Below are 17,018 nucleotides of genomic sequence, written 5' to 3' on the forward strand. Positions count from 1 at the left end.
CACCTTCACGGGAGAGCAGGCCCCGTGGGAGCAATGACAGGGCATTGTCTGCAGAGAAGAAAGCCAGGCCTTCCCTCCAGCTGCATGGCCCTGGGCGCTCACTCAGCAGCAGGCAGAGATGGCAGCCCAGATAACCTGCCTGGAGAGGAGACAACAAGAGAGAAGCCACAGGACCTAACCACTCACAAACAGGAAGTCAGAAGGCAGCACAGGCCCGCCCTCAGGGGAGCTAGGCTCAGGGACAGGCCTGGCCACAAAGGAGGGAAACTGAGCCCCTAGCATTGCAAAATGAGGGCGGAAGACAATTGGAGTCAACAGTCCCAAATGTTGGGACCTTTGATCACTTTCCCTGAAGGGGCCACAAAGGGAAGCAGGTGCCAAGAGAGGGACGTGCCTCAAGAGCCTAAGCACCGCCCCCCATCCTCCCCCCCCCGCCCCCCCCCCGTGTTCCCTGCAAGAGGTCGTCTCAGCACCTAAGACTCATGAGTCCTCTGACTTATCTCAGAGACTTGGGAAGCAGCAGGAAGGCTGAGAGGCCCCCAGCAAGGAGGGTGGGAACACTCTCCCCTCTGCACTGCCTGCCCAGATGTCCTCCAGTTTAACCTCATGCTCCCCTGGCAGCTGCAGTGCCTCCCGGGGGCGGGGGCGGGGGCGGGGGCGGGGGCGGGTGGGGGGCAGCACAGCTCTGGGACGGGCTTCTGGCTCAGCTCTCTGGATCACAGTATCCAAGACTTTTTAAACAGCAGGGTCCGCGTCAGGAAACTGAGCTGCAAGCCCAGAGAGAGGTCACAAAGCAAGTTAGGGCCAAGTTCAAGGTTTTGTCCACAGCATCGGGGAGGAGGCAGGACAGGCTGGGTAGGAGGAAAGGGGGTGTGGGAGAAGTCCACCCTGACCACTGCTGTGGGAGTGGCCATGAAAAGAGAAGCATCCTCTACTGGAAACTCCCAGGGACGCCAGCAGGGAAATGAGAGAGAGCTCCCTCCTGGCTCCCTCCACACACACAGGTGCCTGGGCTGACTTGTAGAGCTGCACCTGCTTCTGTTTTAACGGCTCTGAATAAAGTGTGTGTGTGTGTGTGTGTGTGTGTGTGTGTGTGTGTGTGTGTGTCTAGAAACCAGCAGGAGCTGGGCAGTAAGGTCTTTCATCAGCTGAACCCCCTGCCCCCAATATCAGGATCACCAAGCAGAGGGCAAAACCAGGGGGCAGGAGATTAGGGGTCCAGTCCCCACCCTGTGACTATTTACAGTAACTTTGGGCCAGTCACCCAATCTGCCCCCGAAATCCCAGGCTTTCTGTCTTCATCTACAAAATTGAGGAGGAGGTTGACCAAGGGCCTGTTTATATAGGAAGTCCCCAAGAGCAAGTGGGCCCAGGGACCTCAGAGGAGGAAGCAGCAAGGCCTGTGTTCCAAGACCTGCCCAGCCACTGGCAGGCCATGGATTTCCCCAGCTGGCGGGAGGGCAGATCTCCCTTCGCTCTGAGAAGGCAGGTGACTGGGAAAGGGTCTGGAGGAAAACCCTTCCCTCATGGTGGCTGGGAATGAGGGGCGTAGGACGGGTGGACTCCTCTGTCTGTCATCCTTCCTGCCAGCACCCTGTCCCCTCAGGCCAGATCCCAGGGATAGATGGAGAAGCAGAAGGTGACGGAGAAAAGAACAGAGACTGTGAGGACTGCCCCTGGACAACTCTGCATTGCTTCTTCCTTCTCTTCCAGGCCCACACGCTGAGCTGGGTGTGGGGGAGGCAGCAGCGGAGGCAAAGCACATTCACCTGAATCTCATTTGATCATCATGCTGACCTAGTGATGTAAACGGTGGTATCCCCATCTCAGAATGAGGAACCAGCACTAAGTTCCACCTTCCTGAAAATCGGCCCACAGTCACAGAGTTTCTGTCCCCCTAAGGGACTCAATTCAAAGTGCCCTGGAAAGGACCAGGCCCGGGGTCCTCGGAGGGGATACTCTGCAGACAGTGGCCATGCAGCCTGCGTCTGCTCACAGACCAGGTGAAGAAGGGAGATGGAAAAAGCAGTGGTTGGAACTCAGGGCAGCCTTCCCTGCCCCCAGGCTTGTGGGTGGGGGAGGAGAGGGGTCTAAATGGGTAACCTAGTGGTCTGCACAATCTGTCCCACAGAGAACGGCCACCCCAGCCGCTGCCCTCTGAGCCTTAAGCAGTCAGATGGGGGAGGGCTGGCCATGAAGGCTGGATCCCCAGCAGCCCCAGCAGCCCCAGCAGCAGCAGCAGCAGCTCACAGCACTAGAGCCGTTAAAAAGTGACTCAACCAGAAAGTGCGTTTGAAGCGACACCCGCCAGGGCCCCAGAGCCAAACCTCAAAAAGACGAAGTGAGAAAGACAAGCCTGCGGGGGCTGGGCTGGGGGTGGAGGCCTGGCTGGGAGCCGCCTGGCCAAATAAGGGCAAATGCTCCCAGGCCGGCCAATGGGGCTCAGGCTGCCATGTCATGGGGCTGTGGCTGGAAGGGGGAGGGAGGAAGGAGGTGAGAGAACTAGGACATAATGGGGGCCGGAGCTGGGGGCAGGAGGCCCAGGCCCCCCAGGGAGGGTCCCAGGGTGAACGAGCAGAGGGAGGTATTGTGACCCTCAGCCCCCAAAGACCTTGGTGCTGAGGTTGATAGCCCTGTACCCCACTTGCAGGCTGGGGCTCAAGGGGACAAAAGGAAGACAAGGACCCCTACCCCTGCCCCAGTTAAGGGCCCTTGATCCCCAGGTGCCATGGCAGGAGGGAAGCCGTAATGACGGCTGGGTTGAAACACCACTGTAGCCTTGCCTGCCCACTGGCGTTGGGCGTGTGATGTAACTGAAACTCAGTTTTCTCATCTGTGAAAGGGGAATAGTGCCTCGAGAATGGTACTGAGTATCAAGTGCAATGATGGAGGTGGCCAGTTTGAACCAGAAAAGGCCACACTGATATAATAGATTATTATTGTAGACACTCTGCCGAAACCAGTTTGGCTCAGTGGATAGAGCATCGGCCTGCGGACTGAAAGGTCCCAGGTTCGATTCCGGTCAGGGGCATGTACCTGGGTTGCGCACATCCCCAGTGGGGGGTGTGCAGGAGGCAGCTGATCGATGTTTCTCTCTCATCGATGTTTCTATCTCTCTCTCTCTCTCTCTCTCTCTCTCTCTCTCTCTCTCCCCCTTTCTCTCTGTAAGAAATCAATAAAATATATTTAAAAAATTAAAAAAAAAAAAAACAGAAAAAAAACTCTGGCCCCAGGGCTGCTTCTCACACAGATTCTTGCTTCCCGGTTGCTGTGTAAGATCCCTTTGCAAGGACGCCATGTGGTTCTCAATTCTGGCCTCTGGCGTCTGCAATGGGGAGGCTGTGGAGGCCAGAGTGGTCCTTCCAATCTAAGCTCAGCCCCACCTGCCACAGAAGCAAACTAGACTTGCTCTTCCCAGGCTCATCCACCGGGGCCAAACCCTGGCCACCTAAACTTCCATCTCCTCTTCCCACTCGGCTCCACTGAGCTCCAGACCCCACCCCCCTCCCCTGCTCCCCTGGGGTGCAGGACTGAGGAAGTGAGTCTACTCAGCTGCCCAGAGAAAGTGCCAGTGCCACAGGTGCCTGCACAGGGTGGGGGCAGCTGCTGGGGTCTCCCCGAGCCTGTGTTCACTCCCTTGCCTCAGGCCTCCCCTGGGATCACAGCCCGGGAGGAAGGCTGGGCAATGGCTGCCACCCTCTTCCTCCCGGTGGAGTTCTGCTCTCTCCCAAGCGTGGATTTGCATTTCCCCCTCTGCCCTGCCTACTCAAGCCCCCAGGGAGCAGGTGACAGTTAAACCCCCTCTTCTGGCTAGTGGCCTCAGAGCACTCATTTCCTTCCAGGTATTTTCCGGGATGCGGGTCAGCATTGAAAGGGTGGCAGTTGCTGGGTTTGGGGAGGAAGGAATGAGGAGTGCATTTTGGAGAGAAGCTGGGGTCCCCCCCACCCTGGTGACTGAAGCTGTTCTTTTCCTTCCCCCCAGTTCTCTTTGTAGCAGAGAGCTCAGCTCAGGGGAAGGAGGGTGCAGGGGCAGGAAGCAGCACATATGAGTTCTTGAAATGGGCCTGCTAGTTCCCTGACTTCTTTCAGCCCCAGGCCTCCCTGTGCTTTGGGATGGACACCCCCTTGCCCCCCCTCTTCCCCCAAAAAAGCTTGGGATTAAAACTCTTCGTCCATGACCCCATAATGCCTGTCCTCCACTCTAGGGGAGCATTGAGCATAGGAGTCAAAGGTCTAGAGGGGAGGTGTTTTCTATCATATTTCTCAGAGGATCTGGCACCTTGGTGGCAGCAGCATGGGGCAGACCTTTCTCTGCACTCAGTTCCTGCCTCCTGGGATCTTAACAAAGAGAAACCCCAGCATCTGCAGGTGAAAGACGCTGAGGCAGGCAGAGTAGGACAGACAAAGCAGCATGACCCCCTCTGGAGGTCAGGCTGACCACTGTCTCTGGACGCAGTCTTCTCACCCATGAAGTGCAGGCCTGGCCTACGTCACGGCTCTCCCAGGCCTCACCTGCTCTGTGTGATCTGCCTTCACTTTTCTGCAGCCCCAACACTCTGGACCTCACCCTCAGTGGCGCAGGCCTCTGAGCCGAAGGCCCAGGCAGGCAGCCGTGTGCTTTCTTCTTCGGTGGAAGCCTCACAGGCTCTCCCTACGGCAATGTTGACCAAGCGTGGCTGTCTGTGCTTTTAGGTCAGAGGAGACTGGAAGGGGGTCAGCCACACATGAGCGGCAAAAGTGACAGCGGACACGCTGACATGAATCCAAGAGGTAGAAAACAGTCAGTCCCAGAACCATTTCACCACATGATACGAAAATGGAGGTTTGTAACATCGACTTTGAGCCAAGTAGAGGTTAAATCACACCCAGAGAACCTCATATCCAAACAGCAAGGAAGTATATATATTTTTTAAAAAACACGAAGTCATAAAAAATGAGAGAATAAAAAGAGATTTTTTAAAAAGCCTTGCACTTGAAGGAAATGTTTCAGTTTTGCTGTTTATGTATGATCGGTGTATTGGGACATCTCTTGACCAATGATGCCAGAGAGATGACAGTCTGGCCACACTGACCTAGAACTTACCGAGAGGTGGACAATTTGGGATCCTGACAGTCTCCTAGATACAGTTAATCATCTGCAGCTCTCAAATTGCTTTTACCTAAATGAACATATTTGATCCTCACAGCTATCCTAAGACAGGCATGGCCATCTGCATCCTTAAGGGAACTTTTAAGGTACAAGGTACAAACAGAAAAGTTTGTACAACACAAATCATGCGTGTATAACTCAATACATTTTCAGAAAGTGAACCAACCTGTGTAACCAGCATCCAGATCAGGAAAGACACCATAGCCAGCACCTTAGGAGCCTCATGCCATTTTCCACCCGCACCTTTCACAGGGAACCGCTATCCTGTTCCCCAACACTAGACTTTTTTCAACTGCATTGTATCGAGAGGAAACTTTGGTTTGAAGAAGTAAAGTGACTTAGAAAAGTCAGGGCCGGTGGGTGGTGAAGGCAACAGGGCTGGGAGGCAGGGACAATGCCCCTCATTGGATACGTGTATTTTCATCACAGGAGTCTCACTGTTCTGGTGGAGCATGAAGGTGCCATCACTGGGCTGGAGATGGAGGGAAGTGGCAAGTAGACGAGAGCAGGAGAGGTTAGAGCAGTGATGGCGAACCTATGACACGCGTGTCAACTCATTTTTTTGGTTGATTTTTCTTTGTTAAATGGCATTTAAATATATAAAATATCAAAAATATGTCTTCTTTGTTTTACTATGGCTGCAAATATCAAAAAATTTCTATATGTGGCACGGCACCAGAGTTAAGTTAGGGTTTTTCAAAATGCTGACACGCCAAGCTCAAAAGGTTCGCCATCACTGGGTTAGAGGGTATGGGGTGCAGATCAGTAGATACCTAGGGGCTACTGGAGTGGAAAGCATGACTCGGCCAGGAGGGAATTGAGGGACTGACCAGTGTCCCAATACTCAACACAAGTTTCCCAACACTCAAAATCCTAAGGTTTCCCTTCTTGGGCCATTTCCCCACACTGCCTCCCTATCTTTGGCTAATTTTAGACTTGGGGATGTGAGATGTAGGTGTTGGGCATAGGGTGGTTGGGGTGCTTAACGTGCAGGGACATGTAACTTTCACTCAACAAGCTAATGCCTCCCGCTGGTTCTGTGGAATGCTCATGAAGGGAGCAATCTGCTGCATTTAGGGATAACTATGTTGGAAATAGCAGCCCCAAACTGGGTGTGGGCAATGTCCTTTTTGAGCTAAGGCTCTCGTACTTGATCATAATGAAGTCACTTTAACTCTTTGAGCCTCAGTCTCTTCATCACTACACAGGGTGTTAACTATGAAACACGGGTTTTGTGAGGATCAAATAAGATAATGGACATAAAAGCCCTTTTGTCAACTGTAAAATGTTATTTAAATGAAAGGCTTCCCGGATACTGAACCTGAACCAGACTCCCAGACAAAGCAAGATGTTGTTAGTCTGTTCTTAAACATTACCTGTCTCTTTTCTACAGCTCAGGTGTCAGGAGGGGACTTGAGGATTAAATAGCAGATTATAGTCAGGCTGGGAGTTGGAAGGTAGTGGCCATGCCCAGGGCAGTGAGGCCTCAGTTCCCAACCCTGAAGAGCCCAGTGAGGTTAGGCCTTTGTCAGCCCATCCCCTTTCCTCTTGGGAAAACTGCTCCCCTCCAAGACCAGAATGTTTCCACCCTTGTTCTATCAGCTACCCATCCCTGCCTTGGACTGGAGGCTGCATTCAGCAATGCACGGCCCCCTAACCCCTGTTTCTGGGACACCCTGACCCCACAGCCTGTGGTGGGTGGAGAGTGGAGAATGAGGAATGTGCGGGCAAGGGGAAGGCAGCCTGGTCGCTACTCGGTTCATCTGCCTGGTTTGAGTCTGTTCTTGTTAAATTAGGGCGGAGTGTAGCCTTTCTGAGAGGTCAAACTAGAGTGAGAGACCAAAGCCCTGGGCAGACGTGGGACCCCAACTGTCAGAGTGAAGTGGAAACTCTGACAGGCACAGTGAGCAGGGCTTGTAGAATGTACCCGAAACCTCTTCCGCACAGCGCTGCTCTCTCCCAGGGAGCCTTGAAGAACCAACAGTCCGTTTCAGCTTCTTTGGGCTCCCAGCAAGGCATGCAACTCCAGAACCTTATGACCTATTTGGGCTGCTGAGTGGCACCACCAGCAGGTTCAAGCACCAGAGAGAGCGCGAGAGCAGATTGAGAAGCAGCTCCCAGGCAGAGCCCGCATGGCACAGAGTCTGTGAAATCCGGTCACTGCAACTGGCCACCCCTCCCCCACAACCACCAGCACTTGTGTCTTTCGCTTCCTGCGAGGCTGACAGTTAAGGCCCAGCGCTGTGTGGGGCCGAGGCAGCCCGAGTGTGGTTATTTGTGTGCAGCTCCTCTTGCCTCCCCTCCCCACAACTGTTTCCATTCTCACCCAGCAGCCACGTCCGGGTCAGACACGCAGGACGGCAATCGGGGATTTCCAAGGGACTTTTCGAGAAAGCCAGTGAAAGTTGGGTGTTGGCTGCGCGGCCTAGGTACTCTTGCTGAAACCCGCTTCTCTCCTCTGGGGCGTAAGCTCTAGGCTGATGGGGCTGCTTCCCCCAGCTTTCACATTGATAGGACAACAGAAACCACCACTCCCGGAGCTCTTTTAATTTGCTGGGCTTGGGAAAATCCTTGAAAAATTCAGTTGGAATTAGGGTTTACAGACCATTCCCTCAGAATTTGAAGGCATCAGAGAAAATGATTCTGCTTTGAGGACCTGTGAGGGGTGAGATGAGCAGCTGGGCCAATTCCAGCTTCCTTTCCATGGGCCGATGAGGACAAGGAAAGGGGGGTGTGGAGTGGGGGTCCCTTGAGTCAGCAGCTCTCCCTCCTTCCCACACTCTAGGCCGCAGGTTACTAAGACACCGACTCACTAGCAACACCAGGTGGCTAAGAGACACAAAGCCCGATGCAGGCACCTCTGCTAGTGAGTCAGAGCGCACCCTGCAGTGGTGGTTCTGGGCATTTCCCTTATTTTTTTAAAAAAAATATATTTTTATTGATTCAGAGAGGAAGGCGGAGAGAGGCAGAGAAACATCAATGATGAGAGAGAATCATTGATTGGCTGCCTCCTGCATGCCTCCCACTGAGGATCAAGCCAGCAACCCAGGCATGTGCCCTTGACCAGAATCGAACCTGGGACCCTTCAGTCCATAGGCCGACACTCTATCCACTGGGCAAAACCAGCCAGGGCTCCCCCACTATTTTGACTGAATACACATTTTGTTTATTAAAGAATGGCTAATAAAAGGAGAGCCAATTAATATTCTATATAATAAAAGGCTAATATGCAAATACTTGTAGACCGAATGGCAGAACAATCGAAAACCGGTTGCTATGACGTACGCTGACCACCAGGAGACGCGCGTGGAACATGGTGGGTGTCAGGGGCAGGCGGCAGAGTGTGGAACACGCTGGTGTCGGCCACAGCGGGATGGTAGAGGTGAGCCAGACCAAGGCGGGGCACTGGTTGTTGTCATCGAGGCGAGCCTCTGATGGTTACTGAAAATTCTTTGCTCCTGCATGCCACGTTCCCACCTGGCCCTCATACCCGCTGCCAGTGACGGCCCTGCTCACGGCCCCGCTAGGACCCACTGCTGGCACCGGCCCCAATTGCTCTGCACCTTCAGCAGGTGCGAGGCCAGCACCTTCAACGCGTGGGAGCGGCGGTGGCGGTGGAAGCGGGGCTGCTGGCAGACAGGGGACCGAGGGCCACAACAGGAGGGGCCGGACAGAGGTGCAGAGGATGGGCTGAGACCCATCCCTGTGGCCCTGCAGCCTTGCGGCCCACAGTTCCTTTCAAGGTGCACAAATTCGTGCACTGGGCCCCTAGTAACTTTTATAAAACAAGTTGTATAATTTCCACATTGCTTCATTTTTATCATCACAACAATCCTGAGGTAAATTGTCAGAGGAATCATTCTCATTTACAGATGGAGAACATGGAATCTAGGGAAATCAAAATGGGGACACTAACAGGATGTTTTGTGGAAATTTAAGAAATTCAGGATTTATGGTAAGTCTAATCCCAAAACAAGTAACTCATTGATAACATGGCATCATTTAGGACCCCCTTCTAGGCCAGAGGAGAAAGGGAGCAGCCCCCTTCCTATGGAGGCACAAACTGCCAGGCCAGACCCAGCAGCCACCTGGGGGTCTCCGTTAGGGGAATGTGGTAGAATGTGGGTAACTGGGGGCAGAGGTCATGGGTGCCAATGGCTGACTTAAGGTATAGGAAGAGCAGCAAAAAGAAAACAGACAAGGTAGGAAAGATAGAAAGTATTAAACATGGTCAAGTGGTAAAGAATACCAACTCTCAAGATTTCTTTAAGGGACATCTGCTGTGCTAGGTCTAGGGCAGGGGTGGGCAAACTTTTTGACTCGAGGGCTACAATGGGTTCTTAAACTGGACCGGAGGGCCGGAACAAAAGCATGGATGGAGTGTTTGTGTGAACTAACATAAATTCAAAGTAAAGATCATTACATAAAAGGGTATGGTCTTTTTTTTTTTAGTTTTATTCATTTCAAACGGGCCGGATCCGACCCGCGGGCCGTAGTTTGCCCACGGCTGGTCTAGGGGCAGGTGGCAACCCCCAGACAACAGGCCTACCAGGATGATGGGGTTGTCTAGATTCCAAACAGTGGACCTTCCAATGAAACCCAAGGAAGCACACTACAAGGCTGCAACCCTGGAGGCTCAGACAGAAGGGGCCTCGTTGCTCTGGGAAGTGAGTTCTTACTGCGTCCAGCTAAGAAGGAGGCAAGACACATCTATCATGGGCTATGGGTTCACGTTTATTGGCATTTGATACAGAGTCCTGACCGTGGGCAAGGAGGCAGCCAGAGGTGTGGGTAGGAAAAAAACATCCTACTCCACATTCAATTCACTCTATTAATTCATCAACCCACACCACTCCTACCCCAACTAGAGTCCAAAGAAGATAAAATGGCCCAGGAACATGCTGTGCTGCTTTCTCATCAGTCTGTTGAGCCTCAGAATTGGAGAGTGAGGAGTATTTGAAGCTCTGTCCATTTAGTTTCACAACAATAAATAAGCAGAGGCAGGAGGCGGTGGCAAAGACACTGGCAGCCATTCATCTTGCTAGGTCTTTATAGCTGTGTCTCTGGATTTGTAGGCCACTCCTCGACTTTTCAGCTCCCTCACGATTCCTGTGATAGAAAAAGAAAATGGTACTGTGAGTAAAGAAGATAGGAAAGGTCCTTCAGCTACCACTTTGGGGGCAGGGAGGAATCCCTAGACTGCTCATTGAAAGTCCTTGGCTTGTTACCACTGAAGATCCAGGCAAGTGTGTGGTAATGACTTGGTGAGAATGAGAAGAAAAAGAAACACACTGTAGGTGTCAAAAGCAAGGATTCTGGAGTCAGAATGCCTGGGTGAAAACTCTGGCCAAGTTATTTAATCAGTTGACTACCATGCATCCAAAATGAAAACCATCCCACATGCCACAATATTTTGAATTTAATTTTAAAAAATCAATTTGCAATGAATATTATAAAAATCAATATGTTACTCACAATTCGGTTGTTCTTGAGTATTTTCAGCTAAAAATTCTCATGAAAAATGATTTTAAAGTTGGCCAGGCTGCCACTTAGGGAAAACATTTTATTTTATAGATGCGCGTGGCGTGTGGGGAAGGGCTGCCGCTTGCGTCTACAGACGCTCATGGCGTACAACGGGTTAACTTCTCTGTGCCTGGATTCCCTCAGAGTTATGAGGACTGGAGATAAGTCACATAAAGAACTTCCACAGAGCTTGGTGCAGTAAATAAACATTGGCTTATATTATGATGATTATTACCTTGGGGCAGGCGACCAGTGACTGACACTGCATACACACCAGGCTTAAAGTTACCTGAAAGAGAAGAAAAGAGGCTGCAGTGATAGTGAGTTAAGATTAAAGACCAAATAGAGGCTTAAGCTAAAAATAAAAATAATGCTACAACTCTGAGAAAAGCAATCACTTCTTCTGGCTATAAATATTAAATGACAGGCCCTGGCAGGTGCTCAATGGTTAGAGCATTGGCTCACACACTGGAGGGTAATGAGTTACATTCCTGGTGAAGGCACATGCGGGAGGCAACCAACCAAAGTTCATTCCTTCCTTCCTTCTTTCCTTTTCTTTCCCCTTCCTTCCCCTCTTCTTTCTTCCTTCCTTTCTTTCACTCTCTCCCTCCCTCTCCCTGCCTTCCTCCTCTTCCTTCCATTCTCTCTAAAATCAATGGAAAAAACAGTCTCTGGTGAGTATTAATAACAAACAAAATATTAAATGACAGGACACAGGATACGTTCCTTGTCTGTCCTACAACCCGGTCTTTCTCACTCTTGAGGCCACTTACCCACTAATTTAAGACCAGCCCCTGCGCCGCCCCCCAACAGACCAAGAGGCAGCAACAACACTAGTTCAGGATAAGGACAAAGGGAGATACTTACTGACTCGCTGCCACTTGGAGACCCAGCTGTCCTCTGGACTCATCATTGCAATGATTCTAGGAAGAGAAAAGAAAGTCAGCCAGAGCCTCACCTACTGAAGAGAAAGACGGGAGGAACTTGCCCCCTTTACTCTGTTCCCAGCCAGCACAACAGTTCAAGGAGAGGAAGCCCAGAACCCAGGATTGATTGAAACTTTGATTAGGTTGCTTAGTAAGTTTTGGTTTGGTGCCATGGCTTAGCAAAAGTGACTCCATTTTGGCCTGTTGGTTATTTTATTTATTTAAAATGTTTTTATTGATTTCAGAGAGAGGAAGGGAAAGACAGAAACATCAATGATGAGAATCTTTGATCAGCTGCCTCCTGCAAGCCCCCTACTGGGAGATCAAGCCCACATCCCAGGCATGTGCCCTGACCAAGAATGGAACCGTGACCTCCTGGTTCATAGGTTGAAACGCAAGCACTGAACCCCACCAGCCAGGCAGTTTATTTCTTTAATTTTATTTTTTAATATGTTTTTATTGATTTCGGAGAGGGAGAGGGAGAGAGAGAGATAGAAACATTAATGAGAATCATTGATCTGCTGCCTCCTGCACTCCCCCTCCTGGGGATCGAGCCCACAACCCAGGCATGTGCCCTGACCAGGATTTTAACCCTGACCTCCTAGTTCATAGGTTGATGCTCAATCACTGAGGCTTGCCAGCGGGTTATTTTTTTAAAGCAGAGCTAAGAAATTAATGAAGAAACTACCTTAAAAGGAATAAAAAAGGAATGAAGTTGGTCCACCTTGAAGGAACTTTAGCAAGTACAGTGGAAGCTCATTTCTTAAACTTAATTCGTTCCAGAAGGGTGTTCGAGAAGCAATTTGTTCGAAAACTGAATCATTTTTTCCCCATTAGAAATAATGTAAATTTGAAGCCTCGTTCCTTGAACATCTCCCATCTCAAACAGTTTGGTTCTCAACCAAATTGTTCACAGATAAAAGCTCTCAGTTGTTGACCAAAACTTCAGTTTTTACCTGACAACCCTCTCATGCTGATACCTCAGGACAAAATGTGTCTCAAAGGCTACAAGCAAAGGAGAGAATGCTTTTGTTACTCGTGAAATTGGGGATTAGCACAATTTTAAAACATAAAGAGGCCATCAAGAGTGCTAATATTGTTAAGGGTGTGAAAGTGCTCACAAAACAGCAATCACAGGCAATTGAATAGGTAGAAAAACTGTTGTTGATTGGATAAAAAAAAAAAAGCAATTAGCATGGATTAACTCAATTTACATTATTTCTAAAGGGAAAAAATGATTCCGTTTTTAAACAAATTGCTTTTCAAACAGCCCTCTGAAATGAATTAAGTTCCAGAAATGAGGTTCCACTGTAAACCTTTCCAGACCCCAAATGATTCTGTTTCAACCATTCTCATACAGTTCATGTCTAATGTATTGTTTAATTTATAAATAAACACTTATTTTCTTAAATTTATAGAACCACCCCCAACTAGCCTTAAAGGAATTTTCCATATATCACTGCCTCCGAAATGCTATCATTGGAGAACTGTTTTTCCTTCATCCAATCAACAAGTTTTTCTATTCAATTGCCTGTGATTGCTGTTGTGTGAACTTTCACACCCAGTTTGTGTGTAAACCCTTAATTGGCCTAAGGCAGAGGTTCTCAACCTGTGGGTTGAGACCCTGTTGGGGGTCAAACAACCCTTTCACAGGGGTCGCCTAAGGCCATTGGAAAACACATATATAATTACATATTGTTTTTGTGATTAATCACTATGCTTTAAATATGTTCAATTTGTAACAATGAAATTAGGGGTCACCACAACATGAGGAACTGTATTAAAGGGTTGTGGCATTAGGAAGAACCACCACTGGCCTACGGGCAAAAGAAACCATCGTACCTTCCTTTTTTTTTTTTTTTAATATATTTTTTAATTGATTTTTTACAGAGAGGAAGGGAGAGGGATAGAGAGAAACATCAACGAAAGAGAAACATCGATTCAGCTGCCTCTTGCACACCTCCTACTGGGGATGTGCCTGAAACCAAGGTACATGCCCTTGACTGGAATCGAACCTGGGACCCTTTAGTCCACAGGCTGATGCTCTATCCACTGAGCCAAACCAGTTAGGGCACCATAGTACCTTGTTAAACCCCAAAGAATACTGCCCTCTGGCTCCTACCTTGGGGAAGGAAAATTGAGACCTGGCCACTTAGGTTTATCTCATTTCCTGTTCTGCCCACTGGACAATTTTGACAAGAAAAACTTATATTTAAAAGTATCAGCTTTGGGGAAATATTTTACCATCACTGTACCTTCCCTCCTCTTCATTTCCAAAAAGGATCTTCATGCATTCAACAAACATTTATTAAGCATCCATAATCTTCCAGGACCAAGTCCTGGTGTACAAGATAAACACAATCCCTACACTACCATCAATGAGCTCACAGTCTAATGGAGAAATGGCCAGTGAAAATATAATGGAAGTTGCACAAGTTACTTTAAATTTTCTAGTAGCCATGCTTAAAACAGAAAAGACAAAACGGTAAAACTAATTCCAATAATATATTTCAATTAACCCAATATATTCAAAGTATTATCACTTTGGCATTTAATTAATATAAAAAATAAGATATTTTACATTATCTTTCCTTGTACTAAATCTTTGAAATCAGTGTATATTTTACACTTAAAGCATATCTCAATTTGCACTAGCCATATTTCATGTGCTCAAAGCCACACACGGCTAGTGGCTACTGTACTGGACAGTGTGTCTCAAATAACTTTGATATGAATCAGAATTATATCAAAAGTCTGCCCCAGCCCTGGCGGGGTGGCTAGGTTAGAGCATCCTCCCGAACCAAAAGGTTTTGGGTTCAACTCCTGGTCAAGGCACACACCTAGATTGCAGGTTCGATCCCCCGTTGGGCGCATAAAGGAGGCAACTGTTCAATGTTTCTCTCTCTCCCTTCCCCTCTCTAAAAATATCAATAAAAAACATATCCTCCAGTGAGGATTAAAAAAAAAAAAAAGGTCTGCCCCACATTCACTTGGTAGTGTGGTGCAGGGGTAATGTAGAAGTGAATGAAGAAATCTAAAGGGACTTACCCATCAAAGGAAGAGCTGGTGCAGTCATATACCATCTCTCGGTTACCCTTCATCTGAAGGTATGCATCACAATTGTCACAACCATCATACTCAAACTGGTCTATAGTCTATGAGGGGAGAATTTTAAGAAGATAAGTGTGAACAAGACCAAAAGAAAAAGCAGCTTTCTCCACACTTTACCTGGTCAAGTATAAGACCCGCCTACACTGGCTGTCTCATCAGGTCCCCCACTCATCACTCCCACAGTCCCTAGATTCCATCCTCACATTCCTTCTGCCCTTGCTCCCAACCGTGCTTTTCTATTCCTTTCCCTCGTCTCCTCAAGATCAGGCGCCCTCTCCAGCTACTCCCTCTGCTACTGATCCCACTTCTGTCTGACTCCCAGTGTCATTCGGACCCCACAGAAGTTCACTGAAGGTCTGTTAAGGGTCAGGCCTGCGCTAAGAGTTGAGGATTCAAAGGCAGGTAAGACCGCCCGTGCCTGCCTACGGCTGCAAGATCTCTTCCTCCCGATGTATAAACAATGGCCTCCAGCTGCTTCCCACACCCCGTTTCACCCTCTTTCCCCCTCAGCTTGGTCCCCACTCACCAAACCACCAGGGCCCGACACATACCTTGACCAGCGAACACAACAAACAAGCCCGCAGATGCCGCAGGTCCTTGGGCACCGTCTCCAGAGCCATCCTATCGACAGGAGCAGAACAGCGAAATTCTGCCACAGAAGCCTCCCCGCCGAATATAAACAGTGAATTACCCAGAATGCCTAGCACTTCCGGTTTCTCAGACGTCCGCTTCCGGTGTAGGAGGTCGCAGGCCCCGCCTCTACCCCCGCCGTAGGAAATGGTTTCTCCCGCCTGGAGGCGGGGCCGGCCGGGAGTCACCTGGGCCGGCGCGCGCCCCCGCCACCTGGGCGGGCACGAGGGCGAGGCGGGGCGGCCGTTGGACCTGTGGGCGGGGCCTGTGGGCGGGGCGGGGCCTGGGGGGAGGGCGGCGCCGCTCGCGCCTGCGCGGGAACGCGCCGCAGCGCGGGCCGTTTGATCTCGGCGTTGGCACCAGGCCGCGCGCCAGGTCTTGGAGGAGGATCCGGGGTGATAGTCGGTTTTCTTTTTTGTCCTCCCGTTTTTTAAAAGCGCAGGGCCAGAGTCCACGGCCTCCCTCTCGACGATCTCTGCAGAGAACTAAACGAAATCCAGGGACGGCCTCTCCCTCCTGTCGGCGAGCACCGTCGCTGTCCATCGCCGTCCACAGGAATGCTGGCCTGCGAGCGGCCGGCTGGGCGGAACACTCGCCTCTTTATTTTCTGAAACTTTGCGTTCGTCTCCTCGCTCCAGCTGATAATTTATGCTTTATGTAGCTTTTAGCATGTAGACAGTTCTTTTACTTCAGAACATCTGTACGAAATTAGTGGCCTTTAATTATTATTGTTCTTATTTTCATTTTACCCTGGAGGAAGCTAAATGCCTTGCTCTGTCTGTGGTTCAAGATTGGGCACCAGGCGGCCACCACCCCTACCAAGCCTTTCCCGGAGAAGCAGGGGGGATCGGATGTGCGTGTGCAGGCGGAGAGCCCTGTGGACTTCATGCCGACATGGCACCACGTAGTCCGTCTGCAGGCAGAGCAGTCATTGGTGTTTATCTGATTGGAGCTTGGGGTACAGATAGTTTCAGGCCCTGCTGTTCTGTCCGCCCAACCAGGCCTCCTAATGGAAACAGCTTCAAGGCAGGCCTGCTTGTGGGGTCCCAGGCTGTGTGCAGGTGGGGGTCCCAGGCTGTGTGCTCGTGGGGTTCCAGGCTGTGTGCAGGTGGGGTCCCAGGCTGTGTGCTTGTGGGGTCCCAGGCTGTGTGCAGGTGGGGGTCCCAGGCTGTGTGCTTGTGGGGGTCCCAGGCTATGTGCTGGTGGGGTCTCAGGCTGTGTGCAGGTGGGGGTCCCAGGCTGTGTGCTGGTGGGGTCTCAGGCTGTGTGCGGGTGGGGGTCCCAGGCTGTGTGCTGGTGGGGTCTCAGGCTGTGTGCGGGTGGGGGTCCCAGGCTGTGTGCGGGTAGGGGTTCCAGGCTGTGTGCTCGTAGGGGTTCCAGGGTGTGTGCAGTGGGGGTCCCAGGCTGTGTGCTCGTAGGGGTCCCAGGGTGTGTGCTCGTGGGGGTCCCAGGCTGTGTGCTTGTGGGGTCCCAGGCTGTGTGCAGGTGGGGGTCCCAGGCTGTGTGCTTGTGGGGTCCCAGGCTGTGTGCAGGTGGGGGTCCCAGGCTGTGTGCAGGTGGGGGTCCCAGGCTGTGTGCAGTGGGGGTCCCAGGCTGTGTGCAGGTGGGGGTCCCAGGCTGTGTGCTTGTGGGGTCCCAGGCTGTGTGCAGGTGGGGGTCCCAGGCTGTGTGCTTGTGGG

General features: G+C 50.7%; 1 protein-coding gene across 1 annotated transcript; it reads right to left on the reverse strand.

The window, feature by feature from the left end:
• Nucleotides 1-9,862: 9,862 nt before the first annotated feature.
• On the reverse strand, nucleotides 9,863-15,420 carry SUPT4H1 (SPT4 homolog, DSIF elongation factor subunit). Its single transcript, XM_081110693.1, has 5 exons — nucleotides 15,261-15,420; nucleotides 14,647-14,753; nucleotides 11,540-11,595; nucleotides 10,908-10,961; nucleotides 9,863-10,258 (listed from the first exon to the last, which is right to left on the reverse strand). The coding sequence occupies exons 1-5, from the start codon at nucleotides 15,327-15,329 to the stop codon at nucleotides 10,191-10,193; spliced, it is 354 nt and encodes a 117-aa protein (XP_080966819.1). The 5' UTR covers nucleotides 15,330-15,420; the 3' UTR covers nucleotides 9,863-10,190.
• Between the last annotated feature and the right edge of the window lie 1,598 nt (nucleotides 15,421-17,018).

Source organism: Myotis nattereri, assembly GCF_964212035.1.
Source record: "Myotis nattereri genome assembly, chromosome: 16".
NCBI classification, from domain to species: Eukaryota; Metazoa; Chordata; class Mammalia; order Chiroptera; family Vespertilionidae; genus Myotis; species Myotis nattereri.

Bases quoted from the DNA above. Each gene is read 5' to 3' on its own strand.
- SUPT4H1 (XM_081110693.1), bottom strand. From the start codon at position 15,329: ATGGCTCTGGAGACGGTGCCCAAGGACCTGCGGCATCTGCGGGCTTGT. The intron at 14,754-15,260 runs GTATGTGTCGGG...CTCCCCTCATAG, and splicing joins TGTTGTGTTCGCTGGTCAAG to ACTATAGACCAGTTTGAGTA. The intron at 10,962-11,539 runs GTAAGTATCTCC...CTTCTCTTTCAG, and splicing joins CTCCAAGTGGCAGCGAGTCA to GTAACTTTAAGCCTGGTGTG.